At 45.1% G+C, this 14,120-nt stretch overlaps 1 protein-coding gene across 1 annotated transcript; it reads left to right on the top strand.

The window, feature by feature from the left end:
- The first annotated feature begins 12,346 nt into the window (after nucleotides 1-12,346).
- On the top strand, nucleotides 12,347-13,887 carry LOC143741399 (complement C1q-like protein 2). The gene is made up of 3 exons (XM_077233785.1): nucleotides 12,347-12,803; nucleotides 13,125-13,250; nucleotides 13,382-13,887. The coding sequence occupies exons 1-3, from the start codon at nucleotides 12,542-12,544 to the stop codon at nucleotides 13,660-13,662; spliced, it is 669 nt and encodes a 222-aa protein (XP_077089900.1). The 5' UTR covers nucleotides 12,347-12,541; the 3' UTR covers nucleotides 13,663-13,887.
- Nucleotides 13,888-14,120: the final 233 nt, after the last annotated feature.

Below are 14,120 nucleotides of genomic sequence, written 5' to 3'. Positions count from 1 at the left end.
ATTCACTAAAAGGACGAAAATACATACATTACAGTATTTTATGGCAATAAAGAAAGTTAATTTAAATTAAATTATACAGTACTTCATTCATTTTCACGTAATATTAATACAGATGCATCATGACGTAATTGTTCGTAAATTTTTCCCGGGACACAAATCTACTTTTCGAACTCTATAGACGGTTCGTCTGATTTTCATGAAAATAGAATTAGATCAACACAGACCATGTTGGAATAAAGGTATTAAAAAACTTTTTTATAAACCCAACCGTTCTCAAAAATAACACACGAATGAATTCGACGAAGAGCCTGACGAATTGGATGCAAGGCTATTTCTCTGTGACGCTTTAGCTTATTCAGAACTTGGAACTGATCAGAAGATATAAAAAAATAACTTCTGAATGGTTTGCTCAAAAATCATACGATTTCTGATTCGACTGAGTCGAATGATAACTTACCTTATTATGCCATATTGCCTATTGTGGGTGTAAGCCATTTACATTTTTGTTTCTTAAAATGCTTTATTTTAAGAACGTATTAATACTAATTACCGTATCGTTACAAAACTTTCCCTTTCGTAGTCACTCCGAGTTACGTCGGATGGCGACGAATGGGGGTTTCGCTTAGAACACCTATCGACTTCGAGTATTACAAAACTAGCCAATGCCGATGAAATGCCATGGGTCTGCGGAATTTGCATAGCGTATCTCGGCCCCACCGCGTGGGTATAAAAGGAGGACGCCGGCAACATGCAGATATGTTTTCGCTTCAGAGCCAAGAGTATTTCTTCACTCCACAATCATCTCTGACTTCGCTCTACGAGAGCTTCTCTCTCCGATGTTGGTGTGACGGCGATCTGCAGTGAGCTCACAGTGCCTGCTGATCTGTGCAGTAATCTGCCAGTGTGTTTGTGTCTCCCTGTGCGCTTCAACATCGCGGAGTTTTTTCTCCTCTCATAAAAGAGCTCGCACGCGGCACGTCTTTTTAAAGACGGCTCGCCCGTGCATTTCTGGATGCAGCGGACTGGTATCTGACTCTGATGGGCACGAGCGCTGTCTAGTGTGTTTGGGCTTTGATCATGCTTGAACAGCGCTCGTGCAGTAACGTGCGGTGAAATCTTGTCTTGGCTGTGACTCATATATGTTCATATATTCATTCAGTTAATGTAGCAACCCAAGTTCATATCAGGCATCATCACATCGCTGCCTGCATACAGCAAAGTCAGTCATATGTGAGGCTAATGCACAATCAAATCTAATAATCAAATGAATGGACACATCTATCTTATGACTTATACAACTAACAAATGTTTTGTGCGGGACACAGTATTAGAGAGGGAGGCGGCGCGTTGTCAGCGAACCGACAAGCAGCCTAGTCATTCCTTCAAAATGCGCAAACGCGCACAGACAGCCACATACACACTATTGGTCTGGTCACTCTGGTGACGGCGCACCAGGATTTGAATAGGCTACAGTCAGAAAACATTGTGTCAGCAGTACAGCTTTACAGTACAAAAACAGCTTAAAATCGCTCCTACAAACTGCGCAAGGCCAAACACCGACACGCAATGAGCGTCTGGCGACGGCGCACCAGGATTAAAAAAAGAGAACTACAAAACAGCATTTTAACCCTTACGAAATGCACCATAATCGCACAGATAGACCTACAGTACAAATATGGCAGAGGTGACGGCGCACCAGGGTATGGAAGAGAGAACATTTTGGTGTCAGCTCACAGCAGGCATATAACTGTTAGCCCACCATCAGACAACAAACACAAGCCAATATAAGGGTTTTAAAAATAATAAATAAATGAATAATTTACGTTTTAAAGGGGGTGCTTACTTTTATTTGTAGACGAAACTCCTTTTCCTCGATTTACTGAAGCCTATAAAACGCATTTGCAGCTGCACAGCTAACGTTAGCAGTAGCACAATGAGCATGGCTCGCTCATAGGCTGTACTGCGGCAACTGCACATCCAATGGCGCGGGCGCCTCTGACGTGATGGAGCAGAACAGACTTTCCTCCTGGCTCTTATTTCCATTGGAAAGGAGAGACTCGTGAAATTGAGAAATACACCCAACAAATAGGACTTTTACAACAAAGTAATTGACATCTTTGTCCAGAGGGATAGACGCATGGACTTTCCCATTAGCGACCACAGCTCTTTTTCTTCATAGGACGCCTCCAACGCTAGGCGCCGCTAGATGCTAAGTAGCTTGAAGCGCGGAGTGAGTGAGAGCGAGTGGATCACGTGGCATGAAGCACGCTCGGTCTCTGCCTCAATGTTGATAATTCAAGACAGCACGAGAACTGACTGCGCATGCGCAAATCTACGTAAACTACGTTCTATGGACCAAAGAGGCACTGCTAACCTCTGCCTCAATGGCCATGGCCTTGAATTTTCTGCATGAAACAATGATTTTTAGGAGCAAACAATGGCAAAATGACTATATTATATTTGTATTCCTGAAAAAGTGTGTTCCAAAAATTAATATTTGGAATAAAAATAAATGCAATTATTAATGTGGTGAATTAATAAAGCTCTTGGAATTAATAAATGTAATTTCCTTTGGTGAGGCACTGCCTACCCTGACTGCACGTCCCTGCGCTCGTGGATGACTCATGTTCTCTCTGGGAACGTGATCATCGTGTCATATATAGGTCGAGACTCGGTGAACTCGCAAGAGTGAGAGTCCCCTCGTCCACCACCCGATCCTCAGCTGGTGGCCAGGGTGACATGAGGGTGTTGGTCTGGAACAAGGCGCCGACTCTGTGTCCACGCCCCAGCCCCCCCCTCTTTAATGACGGTGCCCGCTAGCGAACTGATGATTCCACGAGTCTACCCTCGGGTGGCCCGTGTGTTTTCATTTGAAGCTACAGAGGATGATGCTGTGTCACTAGGAGGCATCACTAGGAGGGCTTGATTCTTCTGGAAATGACGACTCGTCACAGCTGCCACCCTCTGGTGTGCATACGGCTGTGCCTGAGTCTGATCCGGAGATGACGGCCATGCTTTCCCGGGACGATTGGTTTTGGGTAGGGCCACCGACGCGTCCAACGGCAAACCCCAATATCTTTCCTCCCGGACGTGCATGATGAGATCATGGGTCCTCTCGTTGATCTCATCCGCCTTTCCTCCCCTCAGGGGCCGCTGCCCATGGGTACACTGGGGTTCCCCCGGTTGAACGCTCTGTTGCCATGCTACTATGTCCTCAGCTGCTTCCCGGCGCAATCCTAGGCACCCGTCCAAAGCCTGTAGTTCTTTTCGTCTACACTAATCTGTGGCGAAATCCTATAGTGCCACAGGAAAGGCAGCTGCCTCACTGCATCCCACGACCGTTATGCTGGTCTACCTGACCCAGATGCTCATGGACATGCAGGAGGGCGGGACTCACCCGAGGCTCTTCAGTGAGCTTCGCGCCGCCACTGACCTTGCTCTCCGAGCGTCGAAAGTGGCCGTACGCTCTCGGAGTAAGGTGATGTTCACCAGTCTGGGGCTGATCGGTCTGATGTGCATGATGTCGGGCGGACCCGTCTGCTCGACACCCCCATCTGCCAGGTCGGCCTCTTTGGCGGTGCGGTTGAATGCTTCTGCCCAACAGTTCTCAACCGCCCGTGAGCAGATTGAGGTTATGACCTTGCCCCCACACCGGGCCGCTATGCCGTCCACGTCTGGCCCGGTCATTCCGCTTCGCTGCACCACCGGGAGGACGTCTGTGGTTCTTGACGCCGCTGGCACAGTTGGGAGCCTGCCTAGAGCTTCCCTATCTGTTCCGCTGGGTCGCGCGAACCATCGGTTCGGCTATGCGATTCAGTTCGCACGGTCTCCTCCCCGCTTCAGGGGAGTCCGCTCCACTTTGGTCGGTGGCTATGCCCCTATCATGAGAGCGGAGGTTGCTACCCTACTGGCGAAGGGTGCGATTGAGACTGTCCCTCCAGCCTAAATGTGGTCCGGGTCTGCTCGACACCCCCATCTGCCAGGTCGGCCTCTTCGGCGGTGCGGTTGAATGCTTCTGCCCAACAGTTCTCAACCGCCCGTGAGCAGATTGAGGTTATTCTGCCTGACGGCCCCGCCGTCCGCTCAGATCCCTCAGTCTGCCCACCGCCGAAGGCTCCCTCCCACGGTTCCAACCCCGCCCGTTCACCCGGGCCTGGCTCTGGAAGACCGTAGGGGGGATGCCACAGCCCTCTCCAGCCCCGCCCCCCGCTAAACGCCGGTTAAGCGGCCCACAAGCCGTGCTCTCCTCGCCCCCCTCTGTCCCAGAGGCGGTTGACACGGCGTGCCGTCCACGGACCGCTTCGCCCCTCAGTGGTGGTAAGTAACGAAGTAAAAATACTTCGTTACTTTACTTAAGTATTTTTTTCGGGGATCTGTACTTTACTTGAGTATGTTTTATTTGCATCTACTTTTACTCTTACTCCACTACAATATTGAAGACAAAGTTTACTTTTTACTCCATTACATTTCCCCATGCCCGCTCCAAGTATTTAATACACTGGCTTTCCAAACCAATGAAAAACTTGGTTTTATTTTGAAAAAAGAACGCACAAGCTCTTTGCCAGCATAAGCTCACATAGCAGTCAGTTCGCCATTGTGGAAGATGACCGCAGAAACAGGTGAAGGTGCAGCTCTGCCCAGCAATGACCCAGAGATTCCCGCTTACACTGTATCTTGCACATCTTCTGTTTGATGCAGCTAATGTTATGTTACATATCTATTGCAGAGCTGCCAACTCTCACTCATTCAGACTCACGCAATCGACACTTTCCAAACGCTCTCACGACACACATCCATTTTCTCACGCAGAGAAAAATCGCGAAGCAAAGAGGAAATTGACACCGACAGACAGGACAGAGTGGGTTACTTTTGATATGAAATAAATTCTCAGCTCTCAGATTCTGTCAATTTTATTACGAAATTCAAACAATAAATACCGTTTTGGAGCTTTTAAATGTGACGTGACCGATAGCTAGCGCCTGCTATGCAGGGTGCCGTTAATATCTTTACTACTAGTTAATTGTAATTAAACACAAATGAACAATAATAGGTAGCCTATGTTGAAAGATACAGTACAACTTACCGAAATGTATACCTTATACATCAATAAATCAGTGTTTTTCAACCGCTGAAAGAGGTCAGTAAAACAGCTGGAGAACAATATGTCACATAACGTTACATTTAGGCTACCTCAAAAAAAAAAAAAAAATTTATGACCATAGCACCTTAGTTTGCTAGAAAAATTAGTATTTTATAATATATTTAATATTAGTATAAATTAGTATTTTGCTAAATATGTGAACTATATATTTATTATATTTTTTACTTATATCATTAAAATATTATAAAGTTGTTATTATAATAAAAATCACATGTATTTTTAACATTTAATAATTCCAGCTGACAGGGCTCTCTATAGCCTATGTTTACAGAATTAGGTGAGATTTTCTTAATTTAAAAATTAACATGTATCTACTGTACCAAATATTTATCAAAATGAATCTATATTGAATCAAGATCGGAATCAAACCACAATAATTGAATTGAAATTGTAAAATTTGTATCAAAGAATGGCCTACCAGTCATTGCACCGTAATATGCTGTCACTAAACTTAATGAAATTGTTTAGAATTGATGCAAGGTGCTTCATTGTCTCTTGACTGATTGCAAATCTAACAAATTCTTAATTGCAGCAACGAATAATTTGTTCAATTAAAACATTGCATATCACTCCCAAAACAATTGATCTGTTTAATTATTAATATTTACAGCTTGAATATTTACTTTTTACTTTCGGTACTTAAGTACGTTTTAAATCGGATACTTTTGTACTTTTACTCAAGTGATGTTTGAATGGAGGACTTTCCACTTTTACTGGAGTCATTTTTTATTTAGGTATATATACTTTTACTCGAGTATAATTTTTGAGTACTTTTACCACCCCTGCGCCCCTGTCCCCCTCTGTCGCCAGACCCTTGACAGAGCAGGCCCCCATGGAATGCTGGTCCTTCCCTGGCCTCCTCTGTCAGGGTGAGGTTATGACCTTGTCCCCACACCGGGCCGTTATGCCGTCCACGTCTGGGCCGGTCATTCCGCTTCGCTGCACCACCGGGAGGACGTCTGTGGTTCTTGACGCCGCTGGCACAGTTGGGAGCCTGCCTAGAGCTTCCCTATCTGTTCCGCTGGGTCGCGCGAACCATCGGTTCGCCTATGCGATTCAGTTCGCACGGTCTCCTCCCCGCTTCAGGGGAGTCCGCTCCACTTTGGTCGGTGGCTATGCCCCTATCATGAGAGCGGAGGTTGCTACCCTACTGGCGAAGGGTGCGATTGAGACTGTCACTCCAGCCGAAATGTGGTCCGGGTTTACAGCCCCTACCTCATTGTCCCGGAGAAGTCTGGTGGGTAACGTCCAATCCTGGACCTACGCATCTGAACCGCTCCCTTCACAGGCTGCCGTTCAAGATGCTCCTGGCCAAACGCATTTCTGCATGTGTGCGGCCACAGGATTGGTTTGCAGCGATCGACCTGAAGGACGCCTACTTTTATGTATCCGTTCTCCTTCGACTCAGACCATACCTACGGTCTGCTGTCAGGGCGCACACATATCAGTACGCTGTTCTCCCATTCGGGCTAGCCCTGTCTCCTCGCACCTTCACAAAGGTTGTTGAGGCAGCCCTTGTTCCTCCATGGGAACACGGGGTTCGCATCCTGAACTATCTCGGTGACTGGCTGTCTTAAGCTCACTCCTGAGACCAGGTTTGCCAATACAGGGACCCAGTGCTCCGGCACCTAGCTCGTGTGGGCCTTCGGGTCAACTGGGAAAGGAGTAAACTTTGCCCCGTGCAGAGGAGCTCTTTTCTCGGTATGAACTTGGTCGCCTTCTCCACTCAGCCATTGCTGACTTGCCTGAGACTATCAAGCGCAAGAGTGCGGTTCCACTGAAGATTTTTTTCAGAGGCTCCTGGTGCATATGGTATCTGCAGCCACGGTACGCCGCTCAGATTGCTTCATATGAGAGCGCTTCAGCTTTGGCTTCGCGACCGAGTCCCGAGGTGGGCATGGCAACACGGCACCCTCCGAGTACCAGTTACTCCGACCTGCCGTCAGTACTCAGCCCATGGTCGAACCTCAGTTTTCTACGGGCCCGAGTGCCCCTGGAACGAGCTTCCCGGCATGCTGTTGTCTCAACAGATGCCTCCACGGGCTGGGGCGCCATGCGCAATGGACATGCTGTCACACTCTCATGTTGAGCAGAAATGCTCCTGAAAAATTCAGTGAGATTTATCACACCCAGGTGTTGAGCAGAAATGCTCCTGAGGTTCAGTGAATTTCTTCACACTTAGGTGTTGAGCAAGGTATGGCTCGCGCCGTATGTCGCAACTCACCCGCCGCCACCTCTTATGGAGTCAGAAGCATCTAAGGTCGCTTCGAGCCATTTTCATTCCCGGAGTCCTGAACTGTGCAGCCGACGAGCTCTCACGGCTTCAGCCCCTCCCTGGAGAATGCCGACTCCATCCCCAGTCGGTTCAGCTGATTTGGGTCAAGTTCGGGGACGCACAGATAGATCTGTTTGCCTCTCACGACTCGACCCGTTGCGACCTGTATTATTCCCTGACCGAGGGCACGCTCGGCACGGATGCACTGGCGCACAGCTGGCCGCGGGGCCGCAAATATGCGTTCCCCCAGTTGCGCAGGTTTTGCGCAAAGTCAAGGAGGTTGAGGAGCAGGTCCTTCTGCTTGCGCCCTACTGGCCCACCCAGACCTGGTTCTCCGAACTCATGCTCCTCGCGACAGCACCTCCTTGTCCCATTCCTCTGAGGAAGGACCTTCTTTCTCAGGGACGGGGCACCCTGTGGCACCCTCGTCCCAATCTTTGGAGCCTCCACGTGTGGCTCCTGGGCGGGACCAGGCAGGTTTGAGTACCCTACCACCTGCGGTGGTGGCTACCTTCACTTCCGCTAGAGCGTCGTCCACGAGACACGTCTACGCGTTGAAGTGGAACCTCTTCGTCAGCTGGTGCTCTTCTGCTCTTCCCCTGGAGATGCTCGTCGGTGTCGTGCTTTCCTTCCTTCAAGAAGGGTTGGAGCGAAGGCTGTCTCCCTCCACCCTCAAAGCCTATGTTGCCACTATTGCCGCACTCCATGACTTGGTAGAAGGTAAGTCGTGGGGAGGCACGACCTGATCTTCAGGTTCCTGAGAGGAGCGAAGAGACTGAATCCTCCTCGCCTCCTCTCGTTCCCCCTTTGAGCCTTTGCAATCAGTGGAGCTTAAACAGAGCTCCTGGTTGCACTGGCCTCTATCAAGAGGGTAGGCATCTGTACGCATTCTCCGTTGACGAAGCGTGCCTGGAGTTCGGGCCGGCTTACTCTCACGTGATCCTGAGACCCCGGCCTGGATATGTGCCAAAGGTTTCTACTACTCCCTTCCGGGACCAGGTGGTGAACCTGCAAGCGCTGCCCCTGGAGGAGACAGACCCAGCCTTGGCACTGATCTGTCCAGTATGTGCTCTCCGCACCTATTTAGACAGAACGCAGTGTTTCAGGACCTCAGTCCAGATCTTTGTCTGTTATGGTGGGAAGCTGAAGAGAAAGGCTCTCTCCAAGCAGAGGTTGTCTCACTGGATAGTGGACTCCATTTCTTTGGCATACCAGCAGCAAGGTCGACCGTGCCCCCTTGGTGTGACCGCCCACTCCACCCGGGGTGTGGCGTCCTCTTGAGGCTCTAGCGCATGGCGCCTCGCTAACAGAAATCTGCAGAGCTGCATGCTGGGCGACACCTAACTCATTCACCAGATTCTATAATCTCTGAGTGGAGCCAGTGTCCTCTCATGTACTCGCTTCTACCAGCTAGTATTGGACCCGCTCAGGTGTCTCGCTTGCTCGCCATTCCACTCTACGGACTGGATATGTGCGATATATTCCTCAGGTGAAGCTCCTTTCTGAGGCCCTGAGTTCCTCCAGCACTGTTGACGTCGGCGCCAGTGTCTATTGCCTGTGCATCGGTTAGGTGCCTCCGTGTGCATGGTTCCTCCCCTGAGTAACCCCCACATGTGTATTTCCACTGTAAGCCTCCTTGAGCATGTGTCTTTCCCTTGGCAAGCCACCTTGCCACCCCTGGGGTTGAAATATTCCACCTGCGGCTGGCACCCCAGTGTTCTCCATATGCATGCTTCGGGTCATATGTTTATTCTCTAAGTCTCCCCCGTTTGGGCTGGCAATATTTTGCATATTTCCTCTAAACTATGGGATATGCTCCCCAGTGTACCTTGGTATTCCTGTGTTAAATAGGAGTCCTTGCTAGTCTTACGACAGGGATCTCAGTTTTCTCGGTTACGTATGTAACCCTCGTTCCCTCCCTGCCACTTCCGCTGTACCGCTGGGTAGACGCCTGAGTTCAGTCTCGGCTCCTCAGCGAAGACATATTTGCATGTTGCCTGCGTCCTCCTTTTATACCCACAAGGTGGGGCGGAGATACGCTACGCAAATTCCACAGACCCATGGCATTTCATCGCCATTGGCTCGTTTTGTAATACTCGAAGTCGATAGGTGTTCTAAGCGAAACCCCCATTCGTCGTCATCCGACGTAACATCTCCGTTCCCTACTCAGGGAACGAGGGTTACATACGTAACCGAGACGTTTTCAAACTCCTCAAAAACCGCTGGTCTGATTTGCTTTTTTTCTGACATGCTTTAAAAATGGACAACAGGTAGGCCTAATTGTTTTCCACGATCCTCTGGGTGACCGCTACTAATCAGCATCTAATTCAATCTCTTTGACTCTATGGAAAGGAGATCGTGTCAACATGCTTCTCCGGGAGACTTCATGGGTCTTTGATAACTACAGCCACCATAATTCATTTGTTGGCCATTTGCTTTTTCCTCTTTCACAATCTTACTAATTTCATGAAGCTCAATGTAGCCTACTTGTCAATGCGGAATCAATTTTTACAGAAAGTCATAACTAACAGTACAACTGTGTAGATGGAGGGAATAAGTATTAGACATCTGCCTGAGTATTATATTGAAGCCTTATAACTTGAGCAACAAAGTGTGCTAATCAAATTTCAAAATTCAATTTAGCTTAGTAATAGAGGAGGGGAATGTAAAATTTAATATATGAAGAACCATTTATATAAGAGAAATATTATGCTGTCATATCTTTGCTCACCTATCCCATATAAACTGCCATCATCTAATTGCTGTTGTGTTTTCTCTGTGATTTGTCTGAGATACTCCCGGCTGTGATTAAAGCATTTCAAAGGAATTGTCAGGAGTCTTATATGGTTACTGCAGTTCAGCAGGTTAGTATAGGGCACTGGAGATCCTAATTTCCAGTACTCAAGATAGTGTCCATGGGGGCGGGACACCGTTTGAATCAGAGTGAAGCCAATCTTAAGTGTCTGGGGGCACACAGTAACCCCACAGTCAGAGAGGGAACCTGGGAATAATATTGGTGATTGGGGTCATGTGTGGTCTGGAGTAGATAGACATGCCTTGAAACAACTGTCAAGTTATATGGCTTGGGATCTCAGCATTCTCAGATGTCTAGGGCCCCTGGTTAACTCCCCTGACTTTTTTTCTACAGTACCACACAATCTTAAAAATGAATGAAGTTCAATGTACTTGCTAACAAATATAAACATTTAGGTTTAGTCCTGATTCACTTAGGAGTTAAATAAAAACATTACAGAACTTTATGGCAATAAAGCCTCACTGTTCTTGTGATATCATGCTTGTTTATTCATGACTGTGTAAATAGGCTTTATGCCAAACGTACATGAACAAATAGGAAAACAGGTCTCATTGCATCCTCTTGTCAGAGAAAGAGTTAACGGCAGTATGGACTAACGGCAATATCTACTTTTAAAGTATTCAGCCAACCTAGCTAGTTATTTTAATTGTTGCCATTTTATTCGATTTAAACATATAAATGTTAGTGAGAAGAAGAAAAAGAAAAATAGAAATCAATCTGCATATGCGATGGACATTGGCTATGTTCATCTTTGCCCTCTCCTTTAAAAGATTCTTGAGTAAATTCTTGATTCTTGAGCTCTATATTTACCAATAAAGTACAAAAGACCCGAGCTGGAAGCAATGTGACCTGTTTTACAGAATAAGGAAGTTTGTTACTCATAACCCCGATTGTTCTTATTTTGTTTAATTTAGTACTGCCCTTCAGAAGCTGCATAAGATATTTACATACCAAATGACAAAATATTAATTTACACCATTCATCCTGTTCAAATTTCTACATACCCATTAATGTAGTGTTGCCTTCATTGTAACTTGTAATTTGTTTAATCCACTGCATTATGCAAAATTAGGCATTAGGTCTACTACATGGTTATGTGTACATTTTTGAATTTCCAGAAAAAATATAAATATATGATATACTAGTTATGTGATATAAGTTGAGTGGCCCTGTTTTATAAGTTTCTTCTGCACTCCTTGGAGATGTCTAGAGGAATTGATCAACACACCTCCAACAGGCCTGGTTTTGGCAGCTATAGGCTGGTGGGCTAGGTAATATGAGAGATTTATGTTTTATATAATCTGATATGAGAGTTTTTATCATACTTTCATTTCAAATAAACCTTTCTTTCAAGCTGAAAGCTAAGACACATGCCTCTGGTGTGAGAGACCCGGGTTCGAATCCACTGTGAGACACCAATGTGTCCCTGAGCAAGACACTTAACCCCTAGTAGCTCCAGAGGCGTGCGACCTCAGAAATATAGCAATTGTAAGTCGCTTTGTATAAAAGCGTCAGCTAAATGAATAAATGTAATACGGTGGTGTGTGGTGGGCGTTCTGGCGCAATATGGCAGCCGTCGCATTATCCAGGTGGATGCTGCACATTGGTGGTGGTTGAGGAGATCCCCCCCTTCTAGCGCTTTGAGTCCAGAGAAAAGCGCTATATAAATGTAACAAATTATTATTAACATGTGGTGGTGTTAATTTTCTGCACGTGACTGAAAAATCAACCAAAATAGCTATTCATATTTTCTTTCCTCATTCATTTGCATGAGTCATGAGTTAAACATCAATGCACGTGTTTTATATCAAGAGTTGCACCAGAAGCAGAAATAATCTGACCTTTGGTCTTTTGTTATTTTTCCACGTGTTTCATGTTTTACACAATAGCTACTTGATAAAAATATACTTTTAAAGTCAATTTGTTAATCAAAGATATATATTGCATTGTATTGTATTGTCTTGTATGTCTTGTATTGCATATATAGCATATATCTTGTGTAAGTGTCATATATGAACTGATCGGCAGGGCATATGTACAGGTATGTTTTGCTGATAAATGGATCACGTTGTACACGTGATTATCTGCAATAAAAAAATTATATTATCTTTCCTCATAAAATGTGTCATGAGTTAAACATCAATCCAGCAGGGATATATCAAGAGGTGTAGGAACTTCTGCAACTAAAACACCTGGGTCTTGTTCAGGGCTGTAGGGGACGAGAAGCCTAATAATATTAACTTCTTCACTGACAGTTGCAGTCTTCCACTTGTATTATCTTAAGGTAAAGATGTCCTGCATTATTCTGTATCCGCTGCTGCTTCTGGTGATCATCTGTCACTGTATGTCTGAGGTCCAGCAGGAAGAGAAGGGATTGCAGACTGACAGGACTGAGCAGTTGAATGTGGAAGAAAGTAGTGCTGGTTTGACTTCTGGTGAGTTTCAGCAACACTATCTCACAGGGATCCACACTGAGCTGGCAGAGCTGAGATCTACTGTGAGGTCTCTGGAGAACAGACTGGAGGTCACTGAGGAACATCTTTGGAGAAAAGGTAACCCTCCCATCTGTAATATCACGTGTGTCATGCTTACAGATGGAAAATCAGTGCAAAAATTAAAAAAAAAAAATCCTTTGGATGGATTAAAAAAGTAAGTTGTATTAGCATCTGTGTTGCTCAATAAGCTTGTCAGATCAGTCCAAAGTAATAACAAATTAGTTTATCATTAATAGCCAGCAATCGGAATAAAAATTTTCAAACAGACAGACCATATACATAACCAATAGAAAGATAGGAAATATAGTTTGTGAGATGTGTTATACAGAGGTTTGCATGATTATTTTTTAAACAAAATTTGATCTTTGATTCACACAGATTATAAAGTGGCATTTGCTGCCACACTTGGACCCAATGGTAACGTTGGACCTTTCAACACTGAGATCACTCTGGCTTACACAGATGTCTTTGTGAATGAGGGAAGAGCTTACAACCCAAACACTGGTATGTGTTCTTATACTGAATCTGTATATGTGTGTTATAGAACTTTGAAAGCTACATATCAGATAAACAGTGTATTTATATGATCATAGAAATCCTTGATAAATTTTTAATTGTTGCATATACCGTTACAGGTATCTTCACAGCACCTGTTAAAGGCGTCTATTTTTTCACTTTGTCTGGACATAACCAGTCATCTAAAGCTATGGGCCTAAGGCTCTTCAAAAATGGACAACAGATAGTAACTATTTACAATCATCCTTTAGGTAACCGTCATGAAACAGGAACTAATTCAATCTCTTTGAATCTAAAAGAAGGAGATCATGTCTATGTGCGTCTCCGAGAAAATACATGGGTCTGCGATAATGTAAATGACCACACTTCATTTGTTGGCCATTTACTTTTTCCTCTTTGATGGTCTTATTAAATTCATGAAGTTCAAGATACTTGTCAAGATTCTAAACTGCTAAAAAAAGACTTTAAAAAATAAGCCAGGATTCACTGAAGAGTAAAATATATTCATTACAGAACATGTTCTTGTGAGGCTAAATCCTTAATGTTTGTTGACTCATATTTCAGGTTATTTTACCACTTTGATAGCTTTAATAAAATGAATTGATTGTAAATATGTAAATAAACTTTTTTAAGAAACTTAATTTGTGCTTTTAGCTTTAATTGACTCTGGCAATATACTTAATTATTGTCAGTACTGCAGTGTCCATTTTTTATATGAAATATGAATGTTATGATACCATTATTAGCACAGCCCTGTGTATACATTTTACAACACGAGCAGTTTCATTTTGGTGCACAATATCCAATTTGTATGTGTAAATATGTCCACAACTTTATTAAATATCCCTGTGCTGTATA

The sequence above is a fragment of the Siphateles boraxobius genome, unplaced genomic scaffold, assembly GCF_051911475.1.
Source record: "Siphateles boraxobius isolate OS27281-9 unplaced genomic scaffold, OSU_SipBor_1 1, whole genome shotgun sequence".
Taxonomy (NCBI): Eukaryota; Metazoa; Chordata; class Actinopteri; order Cypriniformes; family Leuciscidae; genus Siphateles; species Siphateles boraxobius.
Note: the sequence above shows the minus strand (reverse complement) of the source record. Positions and strands in the feature narration are given on the sequence as shown.